Source organism: Equus asinus, chromosome 2, assembly GCF_041296235.1.
Source record: "Equus asinus isolate D_3611 breed Donkey chromosome 2, EquAss-T2T_v2, whole genome shotgun sequence".
NCBI lineage: Eukaryota > Metazoa > Chordata > Mammalia > Perissodactyla > Equidae > Equus > Equus asinus.
In genome coordinates, this window is record NC_091791.1 from 28280599 (window position 1) to 28293135 (window position 12537).

Here is a 12537-nt window from a genome sequence, read left to right on the forward strand (position 1 = left end):
ACTCTGAGAGTGCAAGTGTTCCTGTGGAGGGCTGCCCTTTCCCCCTTCTCCTCTCAGGGTCACGTACCAGCTGCCTTGCGAGGTCCTGCACCCTAGTTCACTGCTGCTCGGGAAGGAGAGGAGATCCCCTTCCCTCCTTTCACTGCCTCCCCCGGGGGGTGTCCAGCACCCCCACCTTCAGATGTATGGCTGTGTGGATCTCTCAGACATCTGTTATGTTGCATGAATGTCTCTCTTGGTTCATGAATGTCCTTTTCATGTATGTTAGTGGGGCGAGACTAAGGGAAGAGCTCATTCTGCCATGATATGCTGATGTCACTCTCCCTAACCACTTTTAAAACTAATTAATTTTTGGGGGGGTAGGGACCTGGCCCCGTGGCTGAGTGGTTAAGTTTGTGCGCTCTACTTTGGTGGCCCAGGGTTTTGCTGGTCTGGATCTGGGCCCAGACTTTGCACCGCTCGTCAAGCCATGCTGAGGCAGCGTCCCACATAGCACAACCAGAAGGACCTACAACTAGAATATACAACTATGTACTGGGGGGCTTTGGGGAGAAGAAGAAGAAGAAAAAAAAGAGATTAGCAACAGACGTTAGCTCAGGGCCAATCTTTAAAAAAAGTATATATATTTTTTTATTTGAGGTAACATTGGTTTATAATATGGTATAGGTTTCAGGTGTACAGTATTATAATTTGACATCTGTATATACTACAGTGTGCTCATCACAAAAATTGCAGTTTCCATTTGTCATCATATAATTGACCTCTTTTACCCATTTTGTCCTCCCCCCATCTTAACCATTTTTAGGTATACAGGTTCACTAGTATTAAATACATTCACATTGTTATGCAGCCATCAACACCATCTTTCCCTGTAATTCTTTTCATCTTGTAAAACTGAAATTCTATACCTATTAAATAATAACTCCCCAATCCCCCCTCTCCCCAACAACCACCATTCTAATTTCTGTCTTCATGATTTTGACTACTCTAAATACCCCATGTAAGTGGAATCTTACAGTGTTTGTCTTTTTGTGAATGGCTTATTTCACTTAACATAATGTTCTCAAGGTTCTAGAAGTCAGATTCTCCCCCTTCCTCAGAGTTTTCTTTTTTATTACTTTTGTTGGTTGGTTTTGTTTTTTTGATCATTGTATGCTCTTTTCTGTGCGAGAAGTAGCCTGAGGTGTAAACTTAATGTCTTCTTAGGTCTCTTCTGAGCTTTTTTTCTGGTCATGTGCAGTCATTTTCTAGTTTTCCCTGTACATGCAGTTGTTTTTGAATGTGCTAGTCTTTAATATCTCACTCTCAAAAGGGGTTTATCGAAAATGATGGTGGAGAAAAAAGGGGCACGGTTCCTTTAAATCTCCTGGAAGTCACTTATCTGGAGGGGAAAGGGCTTTCAACAATGGAGGGGGGTGCAACAACAATGGCTGTCTGCCTCTTTGTCTTCACCTCTGTGATCAGAAGCAGCAATCAGCAATCAGAGCACAGATCCCCAATATTTGGAGCACAGGGTCCTTTTTGCCCACTCTAGCTTCCATAAGCTGTGTGCAAGCTGTTCCAGGAACAAGTGCACAGATGTTTGCCACATGGCTAGAGGCAGGGGATGGGTAGTTGCTACTGTGCTAGGAGATGAAATTGACCAAAATTTACCATCAGTCTTCGCCTGGAAGTTTCAAACCTTCATGAGAGTCCAATTCCAAAATAATTACATCAGACAGATTCTGCCATTGCATTTATTGTCTAGATGGGGAGAGAGATTCCTGGTGTCTCCTACTCTGTCATCTTCCCAGAATCCTCCCACTAGATGTACTGACTTTTGTGAGCTGTTCACCTGGAGAGGCTCATAGCGCACAACCAAAGCTGTTTCATTTTCTTGTTTGATTTGTTGGCCTTTGTTTCAGTGAGGTTCTTTGGTTTGCAGCCAGACAGATGCCTGTATTCTGAGAAGCCACCCAGTGTATTTCTTTTTTTAAATTGAGTTCTTAATAGTTTACAGTATTGTGAAATTTCGGTTGTATGTTATTACTTGTCCATCACCATATATGTGCTCCCCTTCAACCCCTGTGCCCTCCCCCAGCCCACTTCCCCTGGTAACCGCTGATTGGCTTTCTTTGTCCAAGTGTTTCTTTATCTTCCATATATGAGTGCAATCATCTGGTGTTTGTCTTTCTCTGTCTGGCTTATTTTGCTTAACATGAAACCTTCCAGGTCCATCCATGTTGCTGATAATGGGACAATTTTGTCTTTTTTTATGGCTGAGTAGTATTTCATTGTGTATATATACCACATCTTCCTTATCCAATCATTGGTCGATGGGCACTTGGGTTGCATCCATGTCTTGGCTATTGTGAATAATGCTGCAATGAACGTAGGGGTGCATCAGTCATTTTGAATTGTTGATTTCCTGTTCTTTCACCCAGTGTATTTTTAAATTATTCTACTGGTAGTGTTGGCTTCTATGTTCTTCCTGTGCCACTCTGCTAATTGACAGTGAGCCTGCTGATTGCTGACAGTGTCTCTTGGTAATTGGTGATTTTGTTCAGAGATGCTAGAATTGGCTGGAGTTTATAGGGCCTCTGGGGTTTTGGAGCCATTGGCTTGTTACACGAGTGCCATTTCTAGCCTGTCCTTTGAGTTCCTCTACTTCTCTACTAAGCAAGTGAGTTGCTAATATTTCTCTTCTATCAGTCACTGTGAAATTATCCATTTCACCTAATGAGTAGGGTTTGATTTGTGATCTGTGGCGTCTCATCCTAGCTCCATCTCAGGCCACATAATAGGACCTGGCTGAGTTTTGTCTTTGCTTTCTATCTCTTTCTCTTCGTAGCATGTAAAAGCTGTTCAAACAGACAGCTCTCTCTGACCTGATTTTTTGGAGACATTTACTTGTGCTCTGCTGGAGGCCATCTGTCTCCTTCCTGTTTTTAATCTTATTTAAACGTCATTCACTTGCTTTTGCAATTAAACCTCCCCTCTGCTTCTCTGAGGCAGGCTGTGAGCTGTCACTTAATTGTGTCTTCCCATGGTTGGCTTGTTCTTCTCTGCACCTGGCCTACCTCATTGTAGGGGACAGGTTTTAGTCCTGGAGAAGTTCCCATATCCATTATTCATTCTACTCTCCTACATGGCAACACAATTTGCTGCTACCTTTTCTCCCTCCTCTTGAATTCAAAACAGGATAGGAAAAACTCTGGGAAAATCCTCCTTATGCGGGGTACATTAGTGCTTGGAACAGCTCTGCAAACAAAGTTCTTTGTAGGGTGAAGGGGGGGACTGTATAAGGTGGCAAGATTCTCAAGTGGATGGTGCTGAACTCTTCTCGTTTGAAAGTAGATTTGCTGCCTCTGCCTCTGGGAATTCACTTGGGATTCAGGGACCATCATGGTACCCATTCCTGCCTCAGCTTCCCAGAACCTGCACACTATCCTTTATTCCACCTGTGTCTGTACACAGAAAAGTCAGAACTGTACCCTGCTGCCATACTTGATGCACAAGACTCCCCAAGGAAAGGAGTGTGGTCCAAAGCTAAGTATGAGACTGACCAGTTGCCTCTAATACAGAGTCAAAAGAGGCAGCAATTGCAGCCACTTTGTAGTTCCTGAAAAAGAGCCCAGAAACTAACTCTTCAACGTGCCTGGTAGGAAAGACTTTCCAATGAAGAAACAAGTGTGTATGGAGCACCCACTTCTCTGCAACTGAAACATTTTGAATGTGTGATATAATACCTCCATTATTTCAGTGACATAACTTCTCTATTTTTCACTCAGTGCAGGTTAAGAGTGTTTGGAGCCAGATATCTGGATTCCCATTTAGTAGAGATTGTGAAGATTAGGAGCCAAACCCAGGATCCCCAAGGATTTCCTAGAATATTGTTGGTACTCCAGTACATTGGTAGCTTTGATTGTGAACTTTGATGAGTATTCTGAAGACTGCCATGGTGTTGTCTTGAAGGCTGTCCAGGATTCATTTTGAATTTGCAGTCTTACCCTGGAGTCCATGGCTCTCTGTTGATTGAGTATATTTGGCTCCCTTCCTTATCTCCATCAAAAAGGAAACACCTTTGTACATTTTACCCTGTACTTAGTTCTGTGTACCATGAAATAAATTTCAGCTAGTCAAATATGCTGAGATTACAGAAAGTTGGGATGGAGTGTTTGTAGGGCTTATGGTAGTGTGGGTGGAAAGAAAAACATTGACCTCTTGTTTTTTTTTAATTGGTAAACATACATAACATAAAATTTACCTTTTTTTGTGAGGAAGATTTGCCAATCATCCTCTTTTTTTTGCTTGAGGAGGCTTTAGCCCTGAGCTAACATCTGTACCAATATTCCTCTACTTTGTATGTGGGATGCCTCCACAACATGGGTGACAAGTGGAGTAGGTCCACGCCTGGGATCTGAACCCGGGCCGCTGAAGCAGAGCGTGTGGAACTTTAACCACTTGGCCATAGGGCTGCCCCCCAAATTACCATTTTAAACTATACATTTTAAATGTACAGTTCAGTGGCATTAAGTACATTGACATTGTTGTGCAACCATCTGCAGCTTCCATCTCTAGAACTTTTTCATCTTCCCAAACTGAAACTTCATACCTATGAAACAATAGCTCTGTATTTCCTCCCTACCCCCACCCCTGGCAACCACCATTCTACTTTCTATCTTTATGAATTTGACTACTCTAGGTACCTGATATAAATCGAATTATACAGTACTTGTCTTTTTGTGACTGACTTTTTTAACTTAGCATAGTGTCTTTATGATTCATCCATGTTGTAGCATGTTGTCAGAATTCCCTTCCTTTTTCAGGCTTAATAATATTTCGTTGTCTGTATATACCACTTTTTGTTTATCCTCTCATCTGTCAATGGATACTTGTATTGCTTCCACCTTTTGGCTATTGTGAATAATGCTGTTATGAACTTGGGTGTACAAATACTTGTTCAAGTCTTTACTTGCAACATTTTGTTTTTGCGATTGTGCAGGTTAAAGTGACCTAGGTCAGTGGAGTGAAATCCTGAGATGCTTACAAGGGAGATAGACTTGAACTTAAAGGATTTTTCCGTTGGTCCCTTTGATATGTGAGGGGCTGATTAGTGGAGTTCTGACAAGAGTTATGGTTTTAGGTAGCAAATATAGGTATGTTGGATAGTTACGAGGATTCAGTGAGAATAATGTACTTTAAATGCTTTTCATAATGCCTAGCATCTAGCAGGCACCTAATAAATATTACCTCCCTTGTCTTTTATGACCATTGCATTTCTCCCTTTGAAAAGAGATGAATGCAGTTTAGAGGAGGTGATTTCTGAAGTTAAATTTCTCTTTTTAAGGTATCAGGTAGAGGGCTGTAGAAGAGAGGAAGGTTTGAGGTACTTTGTGTGAGCTTCTAGCAACAATTATTACATTGTAGTTGTTGTCCCTGAGCAGAAAGGTATGATGAGCTGCTCTATATGATGTGTCTGTCTGGCATGGGTGTTTTAGGGCAGCTCACTCCTGGGGCTGTGGAGAGTGGGGGCAGATGAGAATTGTCTTTTAAGGCCTAGAAGATCTCTACCACCAAGCTTGTCCTCATCTGAAAGGATTACTCTCTGCAATAAGCTGTGCCATTCTGTTCTGTGGGGATGAGCAGCTATTGCTCACCTAATGTGCAGAACTGTTTACACAGTATTGGTTTTCTATAACATAGGCCCTTCTTTGGAATCTCTTAGACTAAGGGTCAAGTCTTTGGTGGGGAAGAGCTTGTTATGCCTCTTCATCCTTGTTTCCTTTTTAAAACTATTATTTAAGAATTGGGGGGGCTGGCCCTATGGCCAGGTGGTTAAGTTCACGTTCTCTGCTTCGGCGGCCCAGGGTTTCACCGGTTTATATCCTGGGTGCGGACATGGCAGTGCTTGTCAAGCCATGCTGAGGCGGCTTCCCACATGCCACAACTAGAAGGACCCACAACTAAAAATACACAACTATGTACCTGGGGGCTTTGGGGAGAAAAAGGAAAAATAAAATCTTTAAAAAGGAATTGGAAACATGATAAACAAAAGGATTAAATTGAAAAGTACATCCTGCCCCTCTTAACTGCACAATGACTACAATATGTATTGTACTTGATACCAAACTCTTATAGACGTATGACTAATTAACAATACTATGTTTATACAACCATCCCCTTATCTTTTATAGTTATCTTAGTTCTTCCTTTTATATACTTCTCTCTGTGTATTCCTCTGACTGTCCTTGGAACAATTTGGCTGGTCATGTGCCCAGATGGCACCAATTGGACAAGTGGATCAAGGACAGTTTTCAAAAAATGTGTGTGTGTGGAGAGTGAACCAGAAGCCAGCCAGCATGAGCTCTGTGCTACTTGTGTGTTGGCATCCTGAGTGCCACTTCTCTACTGTCCTTGGACCTGCCCCTGACACAAGGCTGTTCTCTTCTTGGGCCTGCATTTAAACTCTGTGCATAGCTCTCTACCATAATAGCTTATGAATAAGCCTGGCTATGAATCGTTTATACTCAGGTTTTTTTGTTTTGGTTCTGATTTTGCATTAAAAAAAGGAGATCTTGGCTCCCTTTAAAGTCCAGATCCAATCACATTCCATGTCCAGTGCATAATCTTGGAGGCAAGCCTGGGTGAGGGAAATAGGAGCAGTTTTAGTTGACAGTTATGTGCTGGTTTTTATGTGTGTGTGTTTTTTTTTAAATAGATATTAGAGAGGAAGCAGAAACAGAGGGGGAGAGAGAGGTGTATGAGAGATGAGATGTAAAGAGATATGAGAGCAGATATAGAGGGCTTGCTGAGGCTGTTTATGGTAAGAAAAGCTACTTGAGAGTCTTAGTGTTAAGAGTAGTAGAAAGATAATAATGAGGTATTAAACACCTGCACTCTAACAAGTAGCTGAGGATCAAGAGAAAGAGGGGACCAAATACATGAAAATAACCTGGAGCAGCCAGTAGGTGGAGAGTGTTATAAACCAGTCTAGACAAGTGTTGGTAGCATGTCTAATTAGGCACACCATTTATATGTAAGCTTCCCGCCCTTTAACATTCAACTCCATCTGGCACCTTTGTTTGACCTTATCTTAATGGAAAGAACACTAAACAGGAGACCAGTTCTAATCCCAGTTTAGTCACTAACTAGTTGGGGTGGTGGGGGATGGGGGTGTTTTCCTAATCCCAAAATGAGGAAATTGGATTAAATGACCTCTCGGGTCCTTTCTAGCTCTAAAAATCTATAATCAGCTGTTTGAAACCCCACAGACTTAGAACTCCCATCACATAAGGTCAGAGAGTAGAAGACAATGTGTGTGTAGTGACGTATAGGACACTGAACAGTTGATAGAATGAGTGTAAAATCAGGGACATGATGAAGGAAAAAAGCATTATTGCATGGGATTTTTGGGATATTCCCTTTTGAGGAGGAATTGTGGTCCTTGATGTCAGAGGCTTGTGGGAGCCAATTTTAAGGCTGAGGCTGCTTTGTTCATTTTAGCTGCCTGTTAAATTCCCTCTAGAGAATGACTACTTAGGTGAGAAAACCTCAGCTTTTTTGGGGGGGGGGGGTGGCGGGCCATCTGACCTGAATTATCAGGGGCAGAATGCAGGTCCCCCCTGGCATTGATTCTCAGAGTATTGCAGTGCTGGACTCTTCTCAGTACTCTTCGGCTCTGCTGATGTCTGTGTCAGTTGGGACACAGGTTGCCTCTTGGCCTGTGCCAGAATTGCTCTCTTCCACCCTTCGTATTTGTCTCTTTGTCATCCCTGAGTCTGAATCCCAGAGATCAAGACTAGCTGTAGTCCAGCAGAGGAGCAATAAATCATTGCTTCCACATCTTTTTCTCCAGGTTTTCTGCCCCTTAATTACCACATAACCACTACTGAGGCTGCATCTTTGTGCTGTGTGTGCTGGGGACAAAAGCCCTTATTGATTGGATGTGTGCAAAAGCTGCTTTGTCTCTTTCTGGCCATTATGTTTTACTGAGTGCCATGTGTGCAACTCATCCTTTTCTCTTATCTCCTGTGAGTTTATAGAGTCTGATTGTCAGATGATTTATCCGTTAACAGGGCTTGTCTAATCTCTGGGGTTAGGGGGTGGAGTGGGCAGCCCTTAAATAACTCAGCAAGATGGTCTTCATTAAGGAGGGAGGTTTCGGGTTGCTTAGTCATTTTTATGTGGATTTTAGCTAGTCCTCTTCATTCTCTGAGCTCCTGGTGGAAGCTAAGCAGGTTGTGTGATCCAGAATGGGCTCCCATGGAGCTTTTTTTCGGTCCAGTCCAACAGATCACTTGTTAACAGACAACATCAAAAAGGCCAGCTGCCTGTCATTTGCCTTTCCATTATGAAACCTCAGAGAACTTGAGTCTGGGCAGGGGTGAAGAATTCGTAAATGAGGATGCCTACTGCCTTCATCCCTATCAAGGCTTTTTTGCTATTTGAGGGGAAGATTCAGGTTTTAGAAACAGAACGTAGACGGGCTCTTATACTTTTCCTTGCCTGCTGTTTCTTTGCTGTACCTGTGCTTTTAGAGGATTGAGAGTGAGGAGTGTTGTGTGGCAGCCAGCAAGTGTATGGAGAGTTACTCCTGCTCATCGTTCCCTGCTGTTTCAAATCAAAGCTCACGTCTCTTTTCTAAGAGTAGTAAGCTTCACACAAAGCTCAGACAGCATGGGAGAATGGAATTCTTTGCTGGCAAAGAAGAAGATAGGGTCTTAGAAAAGGTGAAGTCGAGCCTTTTTTTGTCATGGAAGTGCAGAGGGTTGAGGTGGGGGAAGCAGAAGGACTACTGATTGTTTGCAGCTGCTGAACCCTTCTTTATAGTTTCCCATCAAGTAGGGGAGCTAGACACAGGAGCAATAGTCAGGATGGGCACAGAAGCAGGATTCATTTCATGGTCTTGGGTGGAAGAGTTCAAGGCAACTAATAATTTCTTTTATTCTTAATATTTATTTGCAATAATATGTTTAAAGCTGAAGTGCTAACCTAGGGACTTGGTCGTCAGTCTATTTACTGAGATTGCTTTGGTTTTCTCTTCCCTCATTAAGAATTGCCAGGCAGAAAGGGGACCTTTTCGGTAAATGTTGTCACAGATGAGAGAGGACAGAGCAAGCTGCACTTTTGTTTGAATGGTTAGAACAGTTAAGGCCTTTTTTTTCTCTTCATGAGCTCTCTTTCCATCCAGAGCTGAAGCCGAGCTGTGGGTTCTACAGTATAGCTGGCACATCGGGTGACCAGTTAGAACTGAAAGAGGTCCCTCTTAGCAATGATATTTGAAACAGATACATAGCTAAAATTTGGTGACATGAGATGCTAGCAGCCTAGAGTTGAGAGGGGGATCCTCATTTTGACCTGTATTGAACAAATTTGGTGGGGAAGTCACCATGCAGGAGTAAACTGGGAACACGAAGATATCCGTTTTATAGTCAAATTTCTGAGCTTAATTGCTATTTAAGAAGTGGCAAAAAGAAATAGATTTTTAAAAACCTTCTATTGGCAGATAAGCAGACACCTGCTTGGGAAGGTCAGTGCTTTCTTCAAATATACCTCCTTTACCTGCTTTTAAAAAGTCCTTAGTAGCTGTGATTTACTCCTTCTAGCCCTATTTGGATTTCTGTATAGCTAGTCTATTTTCATTGCTTTCATTTAACTTTATTGATTATACTTTGAATACTTGCTGATGTCTTTTCTTTTTCTTTTTAAGCCTTGATAAATTTGCTGAAGTTCCTTATGTCAAATGAGACCGTACTTTTGGCCAAACACAACATTTTTACTTTAGCCCTTATGGTGAGTAACAAAAAATATTTATTTTTCTCAAGCAGTACACTAAGGCAGAGATGGTCCAGTTTGAAACAGGAGCTGGTGATCTGGGGACTAAGCCATAGGAGGAACTGGGCCTTTATTTTTCTTTTATATCAGAATCTCTTGACCAGTGCTTCCCACTCTCACCTATGTCTTTGGTGAACTTGGGACTCCTTCTCTTTCTTGAGGGTATATTGTCTGGCAATGGCAGGTGTAGGTCAGATGTCTGTGTATGAATAGTAAGCCATGATCCCAGCTGAGAGACTGTGCTAGAATACTATAGTCTCTATGTTGGTACATAGCAAAGCCCCTAGAGGTATCCTAGCCAGATGAGTGGTTCCATCATGGCTGCACATTGGTTTCTGAGGGACGTTACAGATACCTGCTTATCAGACTGGTTATTTGGGGTAGAAGGAGGCATTGTGCCTTTTGACTGTCTTATCAGGATATTACCCAGTGTGTTCGTAAGTGTTTAACATTTGGGGGGAAAAAGCCCTGATTTGTGGTATTTGCTGATTTCCATGGTAAAACTACACCTGCTATGGCCAGTTTCAAGCTATCAACATGACATCATTGAATGCAGAGTTGGAAAGAGATGAGCGGTAACACACCGTTATATGATATTCCCACCACACAGATGTAAAATGTGTAAATTAATCTCAAGAGCATAGATAATAGTAAAAGCTAGAAAATAATTAGGAAGTGATGAGTTTTGAGTATTACTTTCATTTTAGTATAATTTATTGAATTTTAAGTTTATATAAGTTAATTTTTAATAATGGCTTTGGCAGCTGGCTTACAAAATTCCTGAAAATTTAATGATCAGCTCTTGCAAACCAATGAGAGCTATCTATAACACACCATTGACAATACCCTTTTGGTCTTCATATCGTGATGCCTTATATGGGCTTTTGATTCTTTTTTAGATTGTCAACCTATTTAATATGTTTATCACATATGGCGACACCTTCCTGCCCACCCCCAGCAGCTATGATGAACTTTACTATGAGATTATCCGCATGCACCAGAGCTTTGACAACCTCTACTCCATGGGTAAGCTGTCTTTCTTTTTACTCCTCTCTCCCCATCAGCTGTGATTTTTGGCATATAGGAGGAAAAGACTACAAAGGTTACCTCTTGGTGTAGAAATTTAGTAGTCTTGGTGCCCTTGCTTGGCGTAGAAATTTAGTGGTCTTCTCTTCTCAGGCAACAGAAAGGTATATGTGGACTTCTTTGCTTTCAAGAACTCAGAATTCATCTCAGTAGAAAGCTAGTTAGCAGCACTGTAGCCCTTTCTTGATGTTTGTGAGCAAGAGAGAGAATAGGGAGGCTTGTGGATGTGGTGAATGCCAATGAGATGAGTGAAAGAGTGGGTGGGAATTGACAACTGCAAATACAAGAGCTTGGATCCCAAAGGAACATTTTGTGATTTGAGATGGTATAGGATTTTAAGAAGTTTTAATATATCTATGTATTTTTAGCATAACTTACAAGAAGAAGTGGGCATTAAATAAAAATCTTTCTTGCAAACCTTTTTGGTAATTGTCTCACTAAAAATTTACTCTGCAGCCGTAGTGAGTATAACTTATTTCCGAAAGAGGTTGTACATCCCCGTAAGTTGGATTGAAGAGTTTAGTCAAACCTACTTGGAGTTTGAAAGGTCAGGTAAGATTTCTGTAGACTGCACAGTAACAGAAAGCCACTCAGCAAAGCTGTCTATTAAAAAATCCAACTTATTATCTTCATTGAGGTGTAATTGATATATAATAAACTGCACTCGTTTAAAATATACAGTTTTTGATAAGTTTTGACATACATATATGTATGTGAAGCCATCACTACAGTCAAGATAATGAACATATCCATCACTTCCCAAAAGTTTACTTGTATCCCTTTATGTCCCTCTTACCACCTCTATCCCTTGCCCTCCATCTCTGGGCAACCACTATCTGCTTTCTGTGACTATAGATGAGTTTGCTTTATCCCTTTTGTTGAGACTATTTTTGAAAACTATGTCTTCTGCTTGGGGCTCCTATATCATGAGAAAAGTGGAGGGTATTTGGAACAAGGACCAGGAGAAGGAATAGAAGCAAACAGTGGAAAAGAAGGATTGCCTAAGGAGAAATTTTTTTTTCTAATAGACTATATTTTTTAGAGCAGTAAAGGAAAACTTTTGAGAGAGCCATATATAGCTTTGCTGTGATGTCTTGGGTGCTGGGAGTAGGGCCTTGTGTTAGTAGGATGTTTTCAACTCCCAAGTATCAAAAAACTCTGACTTTAAACTATCTTAAATAATAGGACAATTAATTTACTTTACAAGAATTGTAAGGAATGACAGTTCCAGAATTGATTGCTTAAAAATGTTTGCAAGGACCCAGGTTTTTTTCTGTCTCTGCTCTTTCATTCTCAGTGTAATAGCTTTTTAGCATCAGGTCAGCTCCCCTCAGAATAGCAAGTTCCAGTTGTCACATCAAGACACAGGTCTCTTTTTTTAGGAGATAGGAGGCCTTCCATGGGAGCCCTCTAGCCAACTTCCCTTTGGCCAAATGTGCTTAGTGTGCACTGTGTGGTTTGCATCTACCTGGTTTTACTAATGTCCTTGTTTTGTAGACTGTAGAATTTTCTGAGGGTGAAGAGCTGCCCCCAGAGGCTTTACTACCCATTAATGATTAATAAAGATGTCATTCAATGAGAAAAGGAAAGAGAGTTGGAGTGGGGGAGATATTTTATAGAAGTCTGGCACACATG

At 41.4% G+C, this 12537-nt stretch overlaps 1 protein-coding gene across 19 annotated transcripts in view; it reads left to right on the forward strand.

The window, feature by feature from the left end:
• Positions 1-12537, forward strand: part of ARMH3 (armadillo like helical domain containing 3) — a 169481-nt gene that overhangs the window by 69434 nt on the left and 87510 nt on the right. For all 19 annotated transcript variants that reach the window (XR_011494234.1, XR_011494220.1, XR_011494230.1 and 16 more), the window contains 2 exons: positions 9692-9774; positions 10716-10842. Coding sequence is in view for 13 of the 19 variants with exons in the window: in XM_014837663.3 (XP_014693149.1) it covers positions 9692-9774; positions 10716-10842 (210 nt within the window). In the remaining 6 variants the exon portion in view is untranslated. The remainder of the gene's footprint in view (positions 1-9691; positions 9775-10715; positions 10843-12537) is intronic.